Source organism: Varroa destructor, unplaced genomic scaffold (assembly GCF_002443255.2).
Source record: "Varroa destructor unplaced genomic scaffold, Vdes_3.0 BEIS01000002.1, whole genome shotgun sequence".
Classification (NCBI taxonomy): Eukaryota; Metazoa; Arthropoda; class Arachnida; order Mesostigmata; family Varroidae; genus Varroa; species Varroa destructor.
This window is the reverse complement of record NW_019211455.1, coordinates 27,473,144-27,496,276: the sequence shown is the minus strand read 5'-3', so window position 1 is coordinate 27,496,276 and position 23,133 is coordinate 27,473,144. Positions and strand designations below refer to the sequence as shown.

At 43.1% G+C, this 23,133-nt stretch overlaps 1 protein-coding gene and 1 long non-coding RNA gene across 16 annotated transcripts in view; one reads left to right on the top strand and one right to left on the bottom strand.

The window, feature by feature from the left end:
• snu (ABC-type transporter snustorr) overlaps positions 1-23,133 on the bottom strand; it is a 70,980-nt gene that overhangs the window by 2,738 nt on the left and 45,109 nt on the right. For 5 of the 6 annotated variants that reach the window (XM_022790638.2, XM_086979976.1, XM_022790637.2 and 2 more), the window contains 5 exons: positions 7,009-7,256; positions 5,089-5,263; positions 4,566-4,893; positions 3,643-4,239; positions 137-626 (listed from right to left, as the gene is read on the bottom strand). In XM_022790638.2, coding sequence (XP_022646373.1) covers positions 137-626; positions 3,643-4,239; positions 4,566-4,893; positions 5,089-5,263; positions 7,009-7,256 — 1,838 coding nt within the window. Of the gene's footprint in view, positions 1-136; positions 627-3,642; positions 4,240-4,565; positions 4,894-5,088; positions 5,264-7,008; positions 7,257-8,424; positions 8,574-23,133 lie in introns of those variants that run through there. The other variant, XM_086979979.1, reaches the window with a different exon arrangement.
• Positions 18,254-23,133, top strand: part of LOC147757615 (uncharacterized) — a 60,084-nt gene continuing 55,204 nt past the window's right edge. For 2 of the 10 annotated variants that reach the window (XR_015320980.1, XR_015320987.1), the window contains exon 1: positions 18,336-18,803. This is a non-coding gene — a long non-coding RNA (uncharacterized LOC147757615). Of the gene's footprint in view, positions 18,804-18,991; positions 19,336-23,133 lie in introns of all 10 variants that reach the window. The other 8 variants (XR_015320988.1, XR_015320981.1, XR_015320983.1 and 5 more) reach the window with 6 other exon arrangements.

Genomic DNA, 23,133 nt, shown 5'->3' with positions numbered 1-23,133 from the left:
TGCCGCCCCTAAGGCCTTCTCCACTTACCTAGAAGTTACCATAAATATACTTCTAGTTCTCGAAAAAAAAATGCCAATCGGAAATAACGATACAGAAGTATATGATGCTAAAGAGCTAACTTTCTAATCTACTTACCACTGAGCAAAAGATTGGGATAGAAGGTTCCAAGCGCAAGCATCATGGCCGATTGTTCGTCGCCACAGATGGACGAAATCACTAGGCCATACGTCATGCCGCTGAGACCTTGCAACAGGGTGAGAAGTATCACAAGGAGCAGAGAGCCTTCGAGGGGGATTTGAAATACGAGAAAAATAAACAAAAGCAGCAAAGCTACCTGGACGACCATGACGCAAAATTGTGAATAGACGTGCGATACAACCACCTCAAACGGTCTAACGCCGGCGACCCAGCAACGCTCCATTGTGCCTTCACGAGTCTCCATAATAATGGAGATCGCCGTCAATCCCACTGCCATAATGTATGTGATCGAAAGGATGATGCCGGGAGCCATGAATTCAGTAAAGCTAGGTTTGCCGCTGCCGTAGACGGGGTCTCGAACACGAACTGGCAGTTGAGCTAACGCCACATTCTTGCCCATTTTAGTTAGCAAATTATCGCAGAACATCTGTAATTGTAAAAATAACAGGTAAACTCAGAAATGAACCAGATGCTAAGTCTTTATTATGACCAGTGATGGCCATACACATAACTTTACCTCTGTCAAATCTATTTAATTTAAATATTTGGTCTACTTAATTTCAAACAGTTTACACAGACACATTCATTGACAGCCATCCGCTTCGATAATGAGTAGATAGAGAAGAGTTGCTGATTTTGCCCATGTCCTAATCTCGTAGTCTCCCTTCACTCGCATAAATGTCTCGACATCGAGGTGTCTCGGAAACGATCCTCATCCAACCTGCTTCCTCTGTCACCTCATTTGAAGCCGGCAGAAACAGCCAAGCACATATGACGATAATGAGGTCAGTGGGAAAAAAACACTTCCGATTCACCGAAGTCATATATTCTTCTAGAGGTACATAAACACCAAAGTAAAGCGGACTATCCTGCAGAATAATCCACGAACACAATTCTACACCAGAGTTATGTTTACCTCTGCTACGGGTATCATTGATGTCATCCGGTTGCCTGTGTCTCTAATTATTTATGTAGTTAAGTATCATCTGTGTCGTCGTGACTGGACTAGACTGATTTTTGTAACCCGATCCTCTGGCCTGTTCTTACACATTTTGCAAGCTCAACTGTGGCCAAGTCAATTTTGTTACAGGAACACCCCCACCCCCACCCCCACCTCCACCCCACCCCCCACCCACCCACACACACACTCCCCCAAGACACGTCGATAAGAATTTCCTGTCCCATGAGAAACAGCTTATCAAATCATGGAGAATCACATTCCTCTTTATGCTTGTCCGATACTTTGCCTTGCTAAATAATACCACCAGCCTCACCATACAGCGTGTCAGTATAACTCGTACGATCGCTGGACACAGCCTAAGCGAGGCCTAATACTGCTTGCACATATGCGTACGCGCGATACCGGGTTTAACCAGTTACTAGTCGACATTCACTAAAAAGAACCGAAGTCGACAGCGGAGCAGCGGTGTGGCAAAATGAGGAATGAGAAGGAATAATCTCCGTGCACCGTCCGACAAAAACACTATACAATCTCGGGCTTACTGAATTGTGACGAACCCATAATGCATAATGTAAAGGCATATAAAGGCGTAGTGCATTAGAGCGTATATGTCATTGAATCCGGTGCCTGAAATGCTGGGGCACTGCCCCTCGATATTTCAAAAGATAAAAAGAGTGAAAGCTGCACGTCAAGACCAAACTTCTCGCTCCTACGTCAGGGCAAGTTTTGTTCAAGCAAAATCACGTCTAACAAAGGGCGGTTTGGGTAGTGCAGGTCCATCCGGTCTCTGTCGACAGACTTTGTATCGTCTAAATCAAAGAGGCGGATTGGCGATCTTGCAGAAAGAGTCGAACCAATATTGAGCTAGACCGGAAATCGGCGGGCCCGTCGTTGAGTTAACCCCCATTTCCGTCGAGGATGCCACTTCAGTCTTAACGCGGTAGCGGACCTTTCGCCTGTACCGTCGGAGTGCCCCCACACTCTCCAATCCGTACAGTGGATATGCATTTAGTTTCCCGCAAAAAAAAAAAAGAAAAATAAAGGGTCTGCCACACAAAGTACTTGGCGGGTCTGGATCGAGCGTTAGGAAGGTCGTCACCCTGACATATAGAAAGAAAACGACTTCCAAAAGCAATATGATAGAAACGCTTTTGCGTTTCTATCATATTAAACATGAAAGAGTCATTAATCAACCATCTAATGCTAAATGTCAAAAAATTTATATCGGAGACAGTTTTTAAAACGGTATTATAGATCAATGCCACTGTACGAAACTGACATATGAATGAAGTCTACTTGACCAGTAAAATCTATTCCGACAACAGAAAAGAACTCTCAAATACTCGTTCGCCCTATAAGCGTTACTTAAGACCAAACCATGGAGTATATGCTCGTTTACGTAGCTCTCAAACATATGCTCTCCCTCTCGAATCAAACGTAGGATCACATGCATATAGGCCATTCTGCGATTGCTTGGATCTTTCTGTTACGCGATCATACCAAAGAAAAAAAAAGCGTCAGCCGGTGCGGAGCTCTCTAATCAAACAAAGTAGCGCGGTGCCGGGTGGAGTGTTGACACACAGCCCTCTGTTGCTCTGTCGTTCGGTCTAATGTCCCCCTATCCCTGTGCGCCCTGAAAGCTGTCGTCGCTGCTCCCAGAAAAACGCCTTCATGAACGAGCAGTAAGCCCTAAATGGAACAATGCTGCCACCGATGGTGCTGCCGCTGTTAGCAGTACGACTGGCGGGAAGCTGCGTGTTCTAAGAAAGCCTACAAAGCCCATAAAACGAGGGCTATACGATTGTGTGTGTCCCCACATACTGTGTAAGTTGGCTACCCAAGATTATAGTTTCTTCGATACGTTCCACGTTGTGACTGTTTTCGAGACCCCACCCGTCCGGCCGCTGGCCCACCTATCGGATCCGCCGCGAATGGGAGCAGTACGGATCACGCCACCGAAGCGGCTTAAAGCAGCAAAACGAGCACACATGCGGAAGAACTAGCTGGGGCCAGGTAAAGCAAATGTCGACATAACCTCGCAGTTAATACTTTGGCTTCCGCCCGTTGGACATTAAACTGACTAGGTGGTTTCGTTGGCAGCTACGCTTCCATCATGCACAGAAGGTCGAGACCGTCAGAAAGAGGGCAGCGAAAATTATCGCCGACGAGACTAACCATGGCAGCAGAAAGTCGAATAAGAAAAATCTAATCAAATGGACCTGCAGTATTCCCATATAATCTTCCTTAGAACCTAAATCTAAGTGATCATTCCAAAATAGTGAAATTTTATTTAATGATAACAATTGAGTTAGACATCAACATCATCTCATTTGCTCTCGCTCGCCCGCTCGCACCGTATAGATATAAGCGTATATAAACCCGTTTCCCACTCGGAATCAGTATGCGCGTATCAGTTATATATGCATATACACGGTATATCGCTGAAAGCAACCTTACCATATTTGCTATCCAGAATACTTACGATGAACGATTCAAAGATGGTCTTCTGTAAGATAAATCCTATTTGCTGGTTGGTCATGTCCATGTAGATGTCAACAGTAGACTCTTCAATCGTTTCATTGTCAGCTTCAATGCCCAGCAAGAAACGGTATTGTAATGCTGTTGAGTAGTTGTGCCCGATGTGTATGACGCCCCAGGTTTCTCCGCGTTCGACGCTAGCCAACGCTTCGTCCAGGTCGGCGTATGGCCTCTGGATAATTGTGACGTTTGAGATGGACTCTAGGAAGGGTTGAGACAGTATCGGATGGGTGTCCTGGTTGACAATAGCCATGGGAAGTTCGAAGGGATCGGCGCCGATACAAAGACAAAAGAGGACGACTTGGAAGGAAGGTACTATGAACGTAAACAACAGAACAGGGATATTTCGCTTGACTCGGGTGATATTTTTGAGAACGAGCGCCAGCGCCCTGCACCAGGTATCTATCCACGAATCGCGTCGTTTTGTATTCGTCGAGAAGCCATCGGAGTTCACTTGTTCGAAACGTGACGCATATATTTGGCTCGAAGGTGGCGGCAGCGTGTGCTTCACGTCGAGCGGAGTTTCGTAAATTGGTACTTTCTGCAAAAATCGTTCCGAAGTAATAACTTAGTACATAAAATTGCCAAACATACACTGGCATCACAGACATACCCTCAGCGACGTGTGCCTTTGACAAGGTACACAAGTCTGGCAAGCATACGTCGTTCTATAAGCACGTTAACGAGACCGAAAAGGGCACGTGATCAATTTCGCTTTTGATTTCGGTTAGCTGGCGCCTTGTAACACATATTATCATATAAACATATAAGTAAATGACTCGATTCTATGAGATAGGTTGGGCAGGTGCTAACAAATAATTATTTTCTCTATTTTAAATTAGATAGTATATGAAGAGATAATCTAACCTCTTTATGATTCTTTTGACTGTTGTCCATATTATCCGTAATTTGGGAATTGTCTTTCGGTTTGTCTGTGACGACATTACTAATCATCCTCATGTTCTTTATAATCGCTCGGCCCTCTTTATCCGCTAGACAAAGCTGCAGGAAGACGTCTTCGAGGGTAGTACAATTATAATCTTCGAGCAGACGATCAGGCGTGTCTTGTGCCAGCATTCTGCCTGAACGCATCAGCCCAACGATATTGGCTTGCCGAGCCTCCTCGATGTAATGCGTCGTTACAATCACTGTCATTCCCTGTTCACGAGTTAACGTGACGAGATAGTTCCAGATGCTGTCGTTGGAAAACATAAAATAACTGTTACTACAAATTCTAAACCAGTCGCCTGTTAACCGAAAAAAAAAAAAAAAAAAAAAACATCTAATAATCACTGCAAAATGATAGAAACAGGCAGATTTTTCTTTTTAGTTCTTGTCTCAAAATCTAGGCAGACAGAATATAGCCATAAAAGCGTGTTGCTATACTTACGCTTGTCGTAGGAGCGGGTCAACTCCGACAGTGGGTTCATCAAGTATGAGTAAAGGTGGCTTATGGATTAGGGCTGCCGCGAGTGACACTCGGCGCTGCTGACCACCAGAGAGATTCTTGACCAGGCGACCCTTATCGGGGAGATCCAAGAACTTCAGCAGGAACTGGATACGGTCTATTAATGATTCAGCATAGAGAACAGAATACTGTTTATAAGAAGACGGCCAACTTTTTTAAAGATACTGCCCTTTACTATTTGCCATATGTTATTCCGTACGATGATGATTATCTTTAATATTTTCATTTTTAAGCCTTTTCCTGATCTCAGTTAGAACTTTAACTTCGGTAAGACAGCTCTACTTTTTTGCTGTTTCCCGACAGCTCCCCTAAGCACACAAATAGATTTTATAGTCGTCCTTTGTTCAAAAAGCCGCCTAGACCTAATTATCGAGACACCTTCCCACTGATTCAGCTGTTGTTGTCTGCTATATGTTAACATACTGTCTACGGTGCTACAACGCCTATATACCATACCTGTATATCATATGGAGAAGCGTACATGCATGATGAAAGAAAACGTTATATTAGAAAAGTTTTTTTTCGAAGTTATCCATCTCTGCTTCCCAAAAAATGTTTGACTTTAGCTCAGTCTGGTGCTTTTGGTTATCGTTGTTGTTGTTGTTGTTGTTGTTGCTAATCCGTTTCTCTCGGTTAATCTCGATTTCTGTTTACCTTTTTTTGCCATCTGGTCGCATCATATTTGCCAATTGTACCGTGATGATTCTAATTCTGGGCATCGCTGTCACCAACCGCGAAACGTCAATTCATGTCATCGCTTCTGTTATTGCTGATAGAAATCTGTGTTGCCTTGCTTCTTCTTTTGTTACACCGGGTGCTGGGCCTCGCTCGTAACGTACACCTTAACCGTTTACTTCCGTCGGCCTTTTGCTTCTATCGCCGTCTTTGGTCGCCATGCAAACGAGCCGCAAAGACGGCGGCGGTAATCATTGTGCTGGTGACGATGACTGCACAAGCAGCACTGGCATGCGATTAGGCATACTTATATGGCAATGCCTCTAATCACAATATGTTATTTATATAGTAGTTCATAGTATATTTTCGAAAGAGGCCGGGCAATAACAACGACTCTCGCTTCCGCAACGTCCTGTGTCGGCCATCCTTTTCATGCCAATAGCATCCTGAGTTCGTTCAACAGTTTCAATAACGACTATAGCTGTTACCAAGGTTACTTAATAACAGCTATAATAATATAATTAGCATTATGTCCAATGTTGTTGTTAGTTGATAAATGCAGCGGTGAGATTTTGCTATGGCTAGGCAAAAGCAATAAAAAGAGCTAAGTGTTATTAATGTCTACACAAGAAAATGACAAGACAGGCCGGATGAAAGCAGCAACTGATAACAAACAACAAAGTTCTTTCCCAACGAGCCATACGTCATTTCTAGAATCTTTTTATGCTTGCCTGACAAGCTAGTTATGCACAAGTATGCGGTATTTCTGGCGCTGACCTGAACGTCCTATCTGAAACCTGGTCGCGTAACAACTCTGGGAGCTGTAGGCTATCTTACGACTACATCGGCTATGTTTACTACTGTAAAAAATTTAATGTCTAATATCTCAGCCAACGATAAAGGATCTATGGCTATTCGTCTATGCTTATGACCCCCCGTCGACCAACTGTCCCAATGCTCGACATTCATCTGCCACCCGAGTGTTATTTTTACTCTTACAATGGTTAGTATAGTTACCATGTCAGGTTGTCTTTAGGGTATGAATTAACGTTTGTCCATTATCCATTCACTAATCTACTGATAATGTACTGATATTAGACGTACGCTTGTTGTAGTTCCTAAGCTGACAAAAAAATGCACTCATATACCATTTAATTCGGTACAAACCTTGTATGACTTTGCCAGGCATACGAAAAACTTTGCCAAAGAAAAGCAGGGTCTCGTAGATTGTGAACTCAGGATAAAGGGTGAGCTCTTGGGGCATGTAACCGACCCCTGGACCAGGGATGAAGGCGCCCGTGGTACCGGGCACCTGTTCAAACACTCGGACCTGCCCACACTGTGGAGTTTTCCGGCCCACAATACACCGTAGCAGTGTCGTTTTTCCGCACCCACTTGGGCCAAGCAAACCGTAACTGCAATGATATAAAGACACGTAAATAATAACTTTACGTTAATTTCTAAATTTGAAAATTTCCAATCCAAAAAAAAATGTATACCGAAATAAAAAAACGTCATATTATTTATGCACTTGTTGCAGTCAATACTTCAGTCTATCTATATCTTTCTTCCTGCTTTCATTTGTTATGAGGCGCAATCTTTCCGCCTTAGTCTGCTGTAGTACTTAGTGTCTTATCAGCGGGCCAGTATCACGCAAGCGAGTGAGATCAGGACCATTCCAGCAGAGGGTCTGGGCTTCAGCTTGTTTCAGAATATTCCCACGAACCACAGCGGTTTCACGCCGCTAAGTTTAGTTAAATAGTCATTCTGACGTAGCGCAGATGTGTTCCCTGCTTGATAACGTTTTTAGATGATCAATAATAGCAGCAGCAAAAACAGCCCGACCACGATCGGTGCAACAGCATCTATAATCTACGATCAATATACAAGTACTGCAATCCTGACGTTATACGGATTCGTCGCTAATTGTCAGACCACAGAAGGGACCAGAAGCAATATCAACAGACCCAGCTGACGTTGGCAGAGCTGTCACTTCCGTTTTGTTTGACCACCGCTAGTAATGGCGATAACTGCAGAAGCTTTGGCAGAATTGAATCAGCATCAAGTTAGGTACTCAGGCAAGTAGATGACAAGATGCTGCTGACTGGCCAGCGAGTACAGGGCAGTACACAGCGCCCCCTGATTCAATTTAGGCCTGGCCTGACTTCACAAATCATTTGCGGCAGTGCCGGCTGTCAGTAGGTCAAATACTATTGTACATTTGATGCGTAATTCACTCAATCGATACAACCAAATATGCTGGGAATAAAGTAGCTGAGTGAACTAATATAAAGATTCTCACGATTGAAAAGATTTCTCCGCCGTAGGTAAATAATAAACGAGTTATACCAACATATTGATATCTTATAACCGGATTAGACTAAATTCTTATATATATCCAATTTATCAGGGGTTTTTTTGTGTCTAAAATCTGTTTTCAATTTTTCTACCTAAGAACACACATTCGTTTCTCATGTTTCGCTGGAATCAACGCTATACTTGATAGGTGTATGCACAGATGGGCCTTATTCGACGCACAAATGACCTAATCCAGCTGTCCCTAGCTACCTGAATGAGACTCACACCGGCAACATAACACTATCAAGTGAGTGAGTGAGTGAGTACGGTTTTGGTACAATCGAAGGTCCTAATAGGAGAAAATGATGGATAAAAGACATCTGAAACGTTTGCTGTTGACAAACACTAAACGTTTTGAAGATCTTGCACATGTAACCTCCCCGTACATGCACAGCTGAAGGAAGTGGCGCACATGGTATCGATTACGTTTGATAGTTTGCCGAATAGTTGGTGCTGCACGGGAATGGCCATTGCACGTTCGTGACGTTACGTTCTTTCTGTCGATTTCAGGGTAGATATCAGGCGAAACGAACATCACAGCCAGAGCTGATGACAGCAGCGGCGGCAGCAGCAGCTGATCGGCCGCAGTCATCACCGGCTGCCGTTGGATACCACAGGCGTAACTACAGCTCCCACTTCAGCTTCGTTTATTTATTTCTGCTTTTTATCTCATTGGCAAGAAGTGGTAGTAGAAGTCGATGAATCGCCCATGAATAGGTAACAGCCCACCAAACATGAAAAGAGTATTTCTCTTACTACCGATACGATATTATCGCTAGCGCGACCATTGCAACGCCCGACAACGCGTTTTCCATTATTAGCAGATTGCTTCACCGTCTGAGCGGTAAGCAGACTCTTCCCACCGGCCAGTTGGTTTTACTCATTGCTTTGAAGGGAAACAGAGTCGAACGTCATATTTTACGATTCCGTTGTTCGATATTTGCTGTCACACGCTTGCTTTGCTAGTGAACTATATCCTTAGTTGAGTAGTCACACACTACTTACTACCATTATTATAACGGCGATGTTCGTCGGCACTGCGGGGCAGTGGCAGGGGCCGATAGCATGCTATTCAACTCCACACGATTCTCTGTGGTTTTTCCTTTGCAAAAAGGCCGCACGTAAAACATGACGAAGCCTAATAACCAGCTATATAACTTCATGACCTGTCGTCGAGGCACCTTCGACATCTCCGGAGAAGAGGCAGGAAAGAAGTCGTTGCTTTTCGCTCATCTAGCTGCTCGTTCATTCGTCGTAAGGACGATAAAGTCAGAACGGAACAAAATATCTCAGATATGGACACACACATACAAACACACGAATATCCATCAAATAGCGAAGCCTGTTAGGATGTTTTCGAAGTCAACTTCATCGTCGCTTTGTCGATTTCGGTGACGCGTTAGGGTGCCTCCTGTTAGCCGCCGTCTTCTTCGAGTCGTGCACTGCGCTGCGTTACGTGCTGAGTATGTACGACGTCTGATACCTATCTATATATATATATATATATATATATATAAAGGCGTGTGTGTGTATGTATGTCGGATGCAGGTCTGTATGACCCTGACTGCGCCCTATCTACCGCTGTTGTCTTCCATTACGAAGTCGAACCCCGCAGACACGCGTCGAATTGTAGCGCTTCCTTTGCTCCATAGCAACGGGCGTTACCAAGAGTCCAGCATTGGCTGTAGGTCCGCAAAAAAAAGAGAGCGTCGGAGAAAAGAGTGACGAGAGGACGCGATAGCTTTGTTGTTACACGCTCTTCTTTTGATGACTTGGCCAATGGTTCGCCGTTTGCTCGTCTTTTCGATTTTGTCCGATGGCCAGACTTTTCGCTGACGATCCGCTTTCTATCAGTAGCGGTAGGCGGCGGTACCAGCATTTACAATGGTATCCCAGTTATTGCTATTGGCAGTGCATTTAGATATAGCATATATGTATATATGCGTGTGCGCTTTTCGTAGAGCGTTCGTGTATGTCTTTTTTGCGCCTTCGGTCTTTTTTCTCGGGAACTGCCACCGTGGCCAATACCGCTGCCATACTTGCTGCTAAGGTAGCTGTCCGCATCGACATCATCGTCGATGATTCTACGTGCAGAATCGTCATCGCAGCCGTCACTCCCGCGGCCGTCATTAGCTAGCATAGCGAAAAAGCAGACGACTGCCTGACGATCGGCCGAGCGTCGAAGCTTGCTCGTACTTTGCGTTAGCAGCTGCTGCACAAGCGGCAAGAGTTGCAACGGCAGCATCGTGTATAGCGCTAGTATCACCCAGGACCTCGCAAACTTCATCTCACCACTCCTGTTACTTCCGCTCGACTCAGCAGAAGCGCAAATATCTGAACGAACGTAACGTTGCAGTGACAACGACAACTGGTGGCGCTAGCGACCATCTATTTTCGACGTTTGTAACTGCTACAGCTTCAACTTCTTTTTTCTACTACATACATTACTATATTTATGGCACAGCGTCCTGACCATGGCGGTCAGACCGCCGGCCAGCTAGATAACACACAGTTAATAGCTGCTGCGCAGCGGGACACTCCAGTCGAGTGGATAGCTAAATCTCGGTAAGTTAGTACGTGCACGTACATACACACAAAGCATCGCACTGCAGATTCGTTGGATGAGGCAGAAGCAATGATAGTTAAATACTGGCCACCTATTACAATGAGCAATGCTGATAGCAGAATCAGCCTGAATAGGACAAATATTGAACGACTTTATTGACGAGACATTTGCATGAAAATATCGCAGTGAAGAATATATAATGCATCCCATCTAGTCTGATTTGGTTTGGGGCATAATGGCTTCGTTTCAAATAAAAACTCAAGAAACACTGCTTCCATGTCTTCATGTACGCATGGTACCAGAATGATATTACTGCTGTGCTTAGCGACGGCTGTGCACTATTTAAAATATCAGACAATAGAATTAAACATTACATAGTTAGACACCCAGCTTAATCCAGTCTCTGATTCAGTCTCTGATTCTGTCCAGAGTGCTGGATACAACGGAAAGTTTGCTGTTGGAATGAATGTTGCAAGGTCATTTGCTCTGCACTAACTACATACGGTGTATTTATTGAGGAAACAATATTGCGAACATTTGTTCGCTAAAATTCAGTGACGCTTATCGAATGAGGTGCCGTCATGTTGCTGTCCGCGTTTTACTATTAAATCAAAAGTGACGCGCTACGTTAAGCTTAGGGGCCACCTAAGCAGGTCCGTAGAGTTTTCAAGTGCCTCAGTCACTCGTACTGCTGCTTTACGTTTCTAGCATCATTTATAAATAGCCTTATGTAGCCCTACAGCCACCTATTGGACGACACATTCAGTTTAGGCGCGGCAATTTTAAGGCTTTGCCGTGCTCCATTATGTCCGGGACCTGGTCGTTGAGACGATGGATCGATGCGTGCCTAAACGTCAGGCGCGATCGATACTCGTACACTGGCCTCCTTCTCTGGCGAACGTCACATTACCATATACACTCGAACAGTCTGCGAAATGCCTTGACGGTATGGAGGACTCGACCAGCCGTATAGCCACTGGATGCATCCCGTCCGGAATGACACAGCGTGTCCTCCACTAAACCGGCCAACCCTACTTTTGAGATCCTTATAGCATATAACGGCGATATGTAATCGACACATCATTCCTCAGCGTCGTGATGCGTTAGCGGATTCGTATTTCTGTGTTTCAAGCTAGAATTATGGATTCAAGTTAAACAAAACCTAAATAACGGTGGGCTGGAAGGTTAGGTGGGATGAGCTCGCCATCCGAGCATTAGGCCCGACAGCGCGCTTCGATGTTTCTTACAAGGATCACAAGCGACACTCGCTCTTCACTCAAAACGCATGTCAGTTTTCTTCGCTATTTTACCCCAGACGGCCCAACTTAATCCAGTGCAATGATTCACACCTACCAAAGCCCAAGTTCACAAAAAACAGAATTTAGCAAGTTTTTACATACTTAACGAAGAGATCCACACTTGAGGTCATCGAGTAATGCTCACAAAGTATTCTAAATGTGTTTCCTATATTTATAGCTGCAGAAGAAGGCCCCACGTAGTCCGGTTTCCTCCGAAGGAAAGGTTCCTTGTAAAGATCTACATTTAGTCTCTCGCGATATCGAAGTCGTGCTTCATTTAGGTACTTTTATGATTGCTTCAGTTCCTACTTACTTCCTAATCTAGAAAGCCACTAATATATTTATTCCTAAAATCACAGTACGATTTTTTTTTATTCATTTGAAGGCATTTGAAGAGAGTAATACGTTTAAATTAAATAAAGCTTTTCGAGCGGACTCTTCATCGTGATGAGTATACTTCATTTCACTACTTCTGGTCCAAGATAAAAACCGATTCTGTCTACGAAAAAAAGCTCGTCATGATGAAGAACAGTGTATTGTTTATACACTGTTATTATCCAATGTTATTATTATCCAGTATTAAGAATTAATCTATTGTTTGCAATTGACAGTCTGCGTTATTGTGTAGTTTTTGAAAAATCTTCCGAAGAGATTTATGAAGCAGATTCTCGGATCGAAACGATAATCGCAGTGCATGGAACAAATTTTCTTCAAATATCTGTTTCTGTTTCTAAGAGTTAGAAACCTGTCGAAATTGTTACTATTATTACTACTACTAGAAATACTAATAATTTACATTTGAAAAAATAGTCACCTAATTCGTTTTAGATAAAGACAATAGATTACACTGGGTGGGAGCTGTCGTTCATGTAACATATGTTTTCAACAGTCTTCATTGGGCCAGCCTGATCTCGTGTAAACGATTGAGGTGATTTGCACAGCAGCTTCAGAAGCGTCCACCCGTCACTTGCTAACACGATATTTGTAGGTCGAATGTATTTCTGGTTGTAGGCGGTTGTTAACGAGTTACGAGCGAACCTTTTCCTTTCTATTCTTCGTTATCGCTACGAGAAGCGACGATTGTATGAGTTGAAAGCTATCTATTGTCTAGGGCCCAACTTTTGGCGAAATTTGGCTCAAAAAAACCATATATATGTGATATGGTGTAACATCAATATATGAACTGTCAGCCAGTATATAAATAGCAATAAGTGTAAAATCATGATATACTAAAAAGGAAAACCACTGTAGCCTATATTATAACTATCACCGTCCTATTACATTATTCAGCATTGTATGGTATTCTTATTACTTATTACATAACATAACGTCCCTACGACCGTCCCGTTGATCATTCATTGCAAGTTGCTCGTTGTTGCTTATAATAAGTTTTTGCGCCAGTCTGTCGTTCTTAAGAAACATAACCTTCCTCATCCTATATAGAAAATCTTTAGTTTCCCACATGATGACAAAATACGATGGGTCTCCTTCAACGTAAGGCTATCTTCAGTACAGGCTGGGCGATCCATTCTATTTGGACATGGCCCACAAAAAAGCGAGCCAATGCTTTCTTGAAACAGATCCCTTTTTTTTTTTTCTTTCGGAAGTTGTCCGTAAAACTTAGCTATTCGCATTCTGATGGTGTATCGCAAACCCGTGATAGAAGATCGTCCTCCGGAACTAACGTGTTCTGAAGCACAACTTGGAATGATAAGATTTCTCTCCACTACAATTGATTTTATTAGAAAAATACACAAAAACACTGTTATTACCGGCCACTGACATGCTACTAAAAATAAGGCAGACGATGCTCGAGCAGACCCTTCATGAGGAAAACGTTTAGAAGTTTAGCTGCCTAGTTATTCTAGCCAAAATAGAGATTCTAGCGAAACGCAAATTGATCCAACCTAGCGTCAATATGATTAGTTAGTCTATCAAATATAAAATGTCAGTCTAAGAACTAAGTATATAGAATTATCTATAAAATTACGAGGCAAAGTGAGTTGAAGCTGTTTAACGAGCTCGCTTCGAAGCAGATCAGATAAATCACTCAATACATTATATTTTCAAGCCTGATACAGCCGGTAGACAGACGGCAGTGGGCATCAAAGCTAGTTATTTGTATTGCCAAAGATGAACGATAATCGGGTCCAGTATTCTCAACAATATTACGGAATATCCCTACGAACAGACTAATTGACCAAGACATTTCAATAGCAAGCCGTCACTGACGTATAACAAGTCTGCAGTTCTGCATATTGTCTATGGGGTTATTGTCAAACGGCCTCAATTGTAGCCGGACCAGGTGAAAAGGGCAAACAGAGCAATTCATTTTTCGCCTCTTGCAAATGCATCAACCAAACTACCTTGTGATAGAGGCGACTTGTTGTCCTCGTCGCTTGTTCCTAAATAAAGCAATGCCATCATATTAACAAACGTGTACCGTTTGTAACGTACACTTGGGAAACTTATCCCGACCAAAGCTGACATGCAACGTGCGATTACGCGACACGATCCGCCTCCAAGAATCTTTCTGCTAGTAACTACAATGACGGGTCACACTGCATGAGGTAATTCAGGACCAACATCGACATTACTTCCTCCCGCAGCAGCGGGAACATGTTTTGACCCGTTATAACTTACATATCGTAAACCACGCAGCGTGAAAAGCCACTTAGTGCTAGCGAAAGTGAAGTTGTCATTAAAAACGTAACAAGTACTCAGCTATGGGCGAGAGGTATATTTAAAATGATCGCCTCTATGCTTCTTGCCAGGTTGAAACATACTGTGTGAATAGATAAAATCTGTTTGTAAACAGCCAATTATGTAAATATTTATAGACAAACATCAATCATAAACAAATCAATTAATCACCGATTGCAACTTAGCTAGCGATAAAAATATCATCCGAGGGTCTATAGATAAATACCCTCTCATTCAGCCCCTTCACAGCAGAGAATTGAATTGATTAGCTGACAGATCCCAAAGTACAAGAAAATTTAAGGAAAATACGAGTATTCCTTGGAAGAGGCTTAGCTAGGTGCCAAGCTTGCCTCATCACGAAGTTCAACCGAATTTTTAAGACACAGTTGTAACAGGTGTCTGTCTGCATGTGTTTATACACACAGCTAACTGTAAGAAACAATGTAGGTACGCATGTAAGTATAGTGCTTAAACTAATAGAAGTGTGCAAGTGCTTAAATGACGAAACGGCGCAAAACAACTGATCGTCTGTGTCCTGTACTTGCATTTCCAAGGTACAGGTAGTAAGTTGACACAGGGCCAAGTGCGAGCGTGCCACCGCCTTTCTTGAGTCCGTGCTTCACTAACTCAGCTTGTAATAAATGTATGTTTTCACTTCCCCTTACAAATTTTTACTGATGCACCTGCTACTCCAGCAAGCAAGTATGAAAACTAACTGACTGCCGTTACAAAAACAATTTTACATAGTTTGCTTAGTAATCATCACACACGAACACACACACCTGCACTTTGTGAATGACCAGGCGCACACGCGCGAATCTTTCCAGATGGGCCAACACACATATCTAACAGTAACGCCATAATTTCGAATCAGTCAGGATCAATCGTGCTTACTTCGAAACATACCGTCAGTTATTGTGACGACAACAGATTCAACAATTCAGACTCGTGGCAGCATCTTTAAAATTCTTCTTAAGATCCAAAATAGCATGCCAAGATATGGCTGATACTTTGCAGACCGTACGTGAGACGACAGGGACTCAAAATCCAAAATATCCGCTAAACCCTCAGCAATTAGTATATACATACTAAATTTAATTTTAGTAGTAATTTAGTGTGTACATATTAAAACCAGAATACTTTCGAACGCTAAAAAATTGCACATCTTAAAAACCACGGAAGGTCATGACACCCAGCGTCCTATCGCTGACGCCAAGCTACGACAGATGTACTCCTATTAAGTGGTAAAGTGGTACCTTTCGACGATCTCAAACAGATTTTTTTTCGACGATGTCTACCTTTTGACTATCTATGATTACCTATTGCTTGCGTTACACCATACAAGCTGGCTGCATATCTAGCTAGGTAGGAGGTCACAAATTCGCAGACAATTCCTAAACCAATCCAACAGCTTATGAACTACTGTGTTTATCTATTGTCAAGCGATCTATGGGGTTTTGAACAGAAAATACTTCATAATTTTGATATCAAACAAACAATTATTAGGACAGAAGCCACTATAAGCATTAAGAGGCTCTAGTTAGTGCTACGGAAACCTAGTTCGATCGACTCATCGTATGTATAGTTTCTGATTAATACATTCAACATCTGACTGTCAATCAGTTTCCTAATTATGCGGCTAACTATTGGGCAATTCTAACGGCGTTTTTGGGCTAAACTATAGACTATGAAGCTAGCGGACATCTAGCTTCGCTTTGAAGCTTTCGTGTACGACACTACTTCAATGAGATGCTGATTATTATGGCCCGGGGGTCACCTTTGCGCCCGTTAACTACCAACCACGAATTTGTTCGTTCGGTTCTCAATTGCGTTCGCTTCTTATGCGGCTAACTGGAATACCATAAAAGTATGGCATTTGTAAATCAATTAAGATGCTTGGCTTCCATCGCGTGCTGCGCATCATGTAGCAGCCGATCCGTTTTACCGTATCGGTCTTCGTGTTTTTCTATCTGCGGTGGCACCACCAAGCTTCACGCTGTGTTAATGAAATTAAACCGACTACCTACCCAATGCAGACCAGCAGGCCAGGAAACTCAGAGCTATTTTCGCAAGGTGTCTATGGAGAGTTTCCGCCACCAGCGACTTCAAAAACAAAGAAAGCTACCTAATGAAATTGATTAATGGCTGGCCAGAGTAACTTGCGATTTTCTGTTGACGTCTCGCACGATAATCCAAGTGACATTTACCCCGACCATTGGAGTGACGCATTGCCACTGAGTACAAATGTTTGGAGCAATAGTATGACGAAGAAGCAAGCATGAACATAGGGAGCACTAAGACTGGATTGTTTTTTGTACCTCATCTTTTTGAAAACAGATTGATGGCCTTTGTTTTGCTTTAAATGGTAAGCGTCTGGCCCGGTCAATTTAACGCCATTACCACGATGTTGTCATTATTATGAATTATCATTACCATCAAGGCGTGATCTATTCAGTGAGCTGTCTTCATCTAGACCGTGCTTGATTAATACGCTCGAACAACGTCTGAATGTATGGACAATCAATTTTCACTCTAACTTTGTCGATATCTTCACACCTACATCATTAAAGACTAAAGTTAGTATCCTTTGTTGAAATTAAATGTTTCAGTGTCATGATAGGTATTGTGCTCATGTCTGCATAGCACCTGTAACCTTATGACTATGCTTTGGGTCGCTCTGAATTAAGGTTTAGGCCATCTATTGTATGATGATATGGCATCTATTGATAACTGAGGTAGATCTGCATAATTGTCATTTGCAAATGAAATTCGTATAATATACAAAATTGAGATTCCTTTCACCGTTTCTGATAGTCAAAGACAGGCTAGCGAATACCGAAGTGGCAAATGAGTATGTCTGCGTGAACAATATTATGCGTCTACAAATATGTCTCTAAGATACAACTTTTTTTGTAACTTTTAAACGACCAATCGCTCCATGATGGTTTATCACGCATTCGCTTATCCGTAGATAAATAAATAAGCTTTCTTTTTAGGGACTCGAACATTAGCAGCCCGGTAAGGCGACCCTCGATCGGCTGACACTATCGCCTCCCAATTCGGCGTATCAATCTCGAGTGGATAGCGGACTAACGAGCAAAGCAGGTGTCATAAATGCTACCGTCTAACGGGATGTTAGGGACCTAGCATAATGTTACACAGTTATAGAAACAGCCAGGCAGTGGCCGTTATACTGATAGCGTCTCAGCGTTATCCTCGCACCGATGATGGTTTTGACGATGTGCGTGACGAGTGTAGAACGTGGCAGTGACAACGTTGTGGAACAACACGTTTACAAGCCGCTAGTAAAAATAGAAGGTAGCGATAAGGTGGATACTTTGTTAATTATCGCTGCAGAAGGAAAAAGCTTATCGACAGAAGGGATGAGGATTTAGAATCACAACTGAGTATTGGACTTGGAAAAACGGTTAGAACGTGAAGGTAATCCAAATGCTAGAAACTGCAAGCTAACTGCGAAACGTCTTGTTAAGGCAGGCAATGGATATTTTATCGGGAAAGGGAGTTCAATATTGGAAGGGGTATATAGACACAGCAACAGCAGGCGGTTATCTGATTAACAGTACCTGTACAGGTCGATACTGTATTAAAGCTCACACATTTAGCCTAAAATAGGCTCCTCAGTCAGCGCGTATTCTTAGTTCAGTTTACTGAAACCGTTGCCTTTGTCACCTTCTGCACGAGAAACAAGTGCTCTGAAGTTAGTTGTTTCCATTATATGGGAGCTACTATTATATCATTTTATTACATAAATTGTACGCGGGATTGCTGCTAACGATTGTTAACGGCACTACAGCCAGCTGCCCAGGTTATGACTGCAGCTGCGTTTGTGGTCAACGGAAACTCGTTTATCGCTAGCGTCCATAGACCGCCAGTAGACTTCGATGGACTGTTGTTCTTTTTGAAGCGTGCATCGATCGTGTCACACGAGTGCCTGCGCAGGACCTATTGTGTAATGTAGACTGGTGATAGTCTAGATGACCAGCGGAGCTAGTCAGAGTGACGAGAAATAGAAGCCAGTAAGTGTTTATAAACATCGAACATCGCAAACAGAGAAGGATGTCTTTGAAACAGGGCCATAAGCTTGGCTGACTTTACTTGGCCCACCACACCATGCGAATGCCCTGCGTGTTCAGTCGACGTGTCGCTATAATGGCTGCTTTCATAGAACAAGTCGTAGGTTAATAGAGGATTTTACTGTTGGCAGGTATTGAAACGTAAGGCATGGTGAAGCGAATACGGTGGAAGCAGCTTTTCTCAAAATACGCCGTGCAGTACAGAGCATTTATACGAACTAGCAAGGAGGAATTGATGCCTCAAGAGTGCGGTCACCATGGCGACAGCAACAAGATAGTCCTGATAAAGAAGGGCGCATTGTTGCGTTGTTACTAACCAGAAGAAACGATCTTGCCCTCGGATGTTCCCTCAAAGCGAATAACATATTAGCCAAGAAACAGAAAAATTCGAGAGCCTACTACCGAGAGAGATTGCCGGCAAGTTGCAAAGTCGAACAAAGAGAACTTTTTCATGCTACAGAACATAGAACAAGATGTAGGCTTATTGTGTAACCTCAAATACGAACTTCAATGTTATTTAAACAACGTTTACTGCGCAAAAGTCAAATTTAATCAGGCCAATTACAAATTTATGAAAGTCGTTTATCTTGTACTAAATAAACGCTACATACAGAAAAATCACACGAAATCAACTTGATAACAAACTTCTCTAAGCTCCTGCAAAGGGATATTCTTTACGCTCAGCCTCTATTTTACAAAAAAGCTACAGCTTTAGCTATAACAAAGCTAGCAGTAATAGCAACAAACCCAACTGAAACCTAATGAACTAGAACGCTGCCAAGTCATTAACTTCATATTCACGTAATTGTCACAGACGTGAGTATTTCTGGTTTTCATGCGCGAAAGATGATATAAGGCACTGCTTGAATTTGAGCTGACGATACGTACACGCCAAGCCAGGATAGAATTTGCAGTCCACGACTATAAGATGCAGGTTGTTTTTTGTTGTTGTCGTTTTTGCCTCCTCGCCCCTTCAGCGTTTTCCATGGCTAATTCACGAAAACTTATTTTCCATCCAGCGGCAGAAAACGGTTTTGAGGGTGCCTTTTAATCTAGTTTCCGGGCAGCCCTGACCAGTTCGACACTAGCGCGGCTTCACAAGCAAATCGCGGGGACAAGGAGAGGCGTTACGTTCAAACATGAACGAGAACCTCGGCAAAGGGCGTATCTGAAGAAAGCCAAACGACTTTCCGGTCGCTCAGCGAAGAGTCCGACAGCCAGACAAGCTGGCAGGACCCGAATCCGAGAAAAATACTGCTTTCCGAGGAGATACTGCGCGCAAGTCGGCTACAATGCCACGCACGTTGGCTACGTTTTATCTCATTACTAGAATAGCGTTCGTTGGGCTGCCTCTTGCTGGTCCTGAAACGGGCAACAAAGCTTTTCTTGGAGACCCCGTAGAGGCTGTCACAGTTGAATTGCTGAGAGGGATGCGGGAGATTTTCCGAGGGCCATTCGGTCCTCCTGTCTCCTTGGCCGCTACTGCTATTACTGGCACCACCGCTGCTCCTTGTAGCCACGAAGTCCAAGACAACCCTCACGCATTCCACGTTTTGGCTGTACAATACAATATACCGAGCCTCCTATTCGCTAATGTTTATTTGAAGTAGCCGCGCTAAGTATTCCAATCTTCGGTATGAAGCAACTATTCGATTATGCTATTGCTGCTCCTGAAAAGCGAAGGGGTATCCGCTAACAATAAACGCGCTAAAGACATCTGTGTGCGAACAATGTGTGTATAGAGGACTGGAATTGTCTTCCAATGGGCTTACAAGCCAACGAATTCCGTGTGTAATTTTTTAGACAACCACTGTAAGAAAATATATGAAGCATCTATTTATTTATATATAGTTCACATCGGAAATACGCTAAGCCCTACCCGCCGATTTCAAAATCGATACAGACCGGTCTTAGAAGGTAAACGGCCCATGTTAATGTTGCGAATTATCTGTCTGCCGAAAACTGTCCAATTTTTGAAACGGCAAGGTCACCAGTTTTTTCAAAAAACGCCCGTGTAATAACAGACCCGGCCAGGTTCGCTGATGCAAATATTATTGTCTGTTAAAAACGGTCCGCCCTAAGGATTCCCAACTAACACTTTTCAAAATAATCACAGTATCACGCAGTTTCTCTTTAGATACGAATTGGACGCATTCTTTTATTGTTCGTATGTGAATCTCATAATCCTTTCCTCTTGATTCGTTTATTATTTTTTAACTATCCCTACTCACTTTATTCAAAAAGCCGAATGACATGCTTAATCAGTGAGCACGCTACTTTGTTTGTCCATTAGGAGTTCAAAGAATTCAAAAGAGAAGAGGGCGCGACCGTCATCTAATCATATCGGGGGAGAAAGGTTTTGTATTGCTGTGAATAGAACAAGCTTTCCGAATTGGATGCGCCCATCATTCCCCTTCTAACGCAAAAAAGTCCTGACTCAACCCAATTGGAACGGTGTACAAGCCCTTTTGGGTTGCAAGCAAATCCCAGAAAGATCTCAGGAGAACACTCCATTGCAGAGGGGTGGCGGTCGCAGCTGCAAACGCAGCAGCGATTGTCATTACGAGTTCACGCCTCATCGACGCCGAATTAAGCCCCACCAGAACACTCTTCGCCTCCTCCTTCAACGCCACGAGTCCCCCAAGCTCGTTTCGTTTCGTAGCGGGTTGCCTATGGGGTGGCGCACAAGGGAGGACCTCAGCTCTGTGCGGGCTCTGTTTTTGCCAAAGAAGTCACACCAACGAAGCTTAAGCACGAGCTCTGGAGATCCGCGGCGACGAATAGGGTTAATTCTACTGATATGGGTTCAGTAGGCTTTTTCAACATAGTGATCAGGACTAACTGTCGAGTCTCATATAGAGTTTATCTTAATGTGGTTACCAGAAAAGAGTTTCCTTAGACGCTGTTGTCTGTTCCATCAACGCAAATGGTTCATAATTGAAATGGATACTTCTCTTTCTCAGGTAACATTATGCAAACAATTTAGTGCACCGAACGGGTGACAAAAAATCTTCCATCTCAAACAGTGATCCTCGAAGAGTAATCAACGCATACCGATTCTAAGAAATCATTCCGGTGTTTTCTTTTGTTAAATATATCTCTTTTTTTTGTACTGTATCGTTTTTCCTCGCACTTTCTTCACAACGGACATTGCTTTACACACTTTTATATGATATCCTTTTTATATTTGATCTTCTCCTCTTGTTTCCTTTTTCCCACTAACTTGTTGCCTGTCACCTATGCCGATTCCTTTTCGTTTTGAAATGAGCCCCTTGATGAGTTTGGGCTCGAGAGGCTGTGGTCCCCGAGGAAAGGGCAAAAGGGACAGTGTTCCCGAGGGACCGCTCAGGAAAGATCCCTAGCACCGAGGGATGACGAGTGGGAACGAGAGACAGATTTTGGTTTCATTCGAGAAAAAACAGTCGAGGCAAAGACGGCAACTCGTACTTTTTCTGTTGGCTTCGTTCAATCGTAGGTCTTGCCTTCCTTCTTTGTCTGTTACCGCCGTAGAGCGGGGCGAAAGCCTTTAGACCGTTACTTGAACCCCTCCACAAGAACACTTCAGATCCCTTTTAAAGACAACTGCCAAATGCACTGGTATACCGTCGTGGCCCTCGGCCGTTTTAGGGAAATAGGTGTCCAACGTTTCCTTGCGCGAGTCGACCAACACATCCTACTCGCATGTATCCATAGATGTAGCAAAAAGAACATTCAGCTCACTCTGTGCGCTCCTCCTGCACTAGCTGTCTAATAATCATATGGTTTAGGCAAAAAAAAAAACGAAAACTACGTAAAATCGTGACACTGCATACAAAATGCGATCTACTCGTTTCGTAATCGTGGTATTATATTATATATGGTATTATAAACGCCAAGTCGGGTTAGACATGATGACGTTCGACGTTTTAAGGCGATCTCTGCGATACATTTTACAAATGGTTCATGAAGCAGTAACCTCGAATCAATCCTCCTCCGAAGTAAGGAAAACTTTGAAACGCAAAACATGAAAGTTAGGCTTTTTAAACATAACAATCCGCTTGGTACCAGGGCCGCTTTTCAATTAAAAGCCTTTGACCTATTTCTCTCGTACTGCCTAAAACAAGCCGAAAATTTCACACGGTTCCGCGTAAGTCGATCAATTCCCTAGAGAAAATTATAATAATACGTTGCGTACTGCGATTCATTCAACTAACACGCAGACATGAATAATTTGTAAACAAGTTTTCATTAGTAAGGAAGATAAAAATTATCACATTTGCACCCAGTGACATGC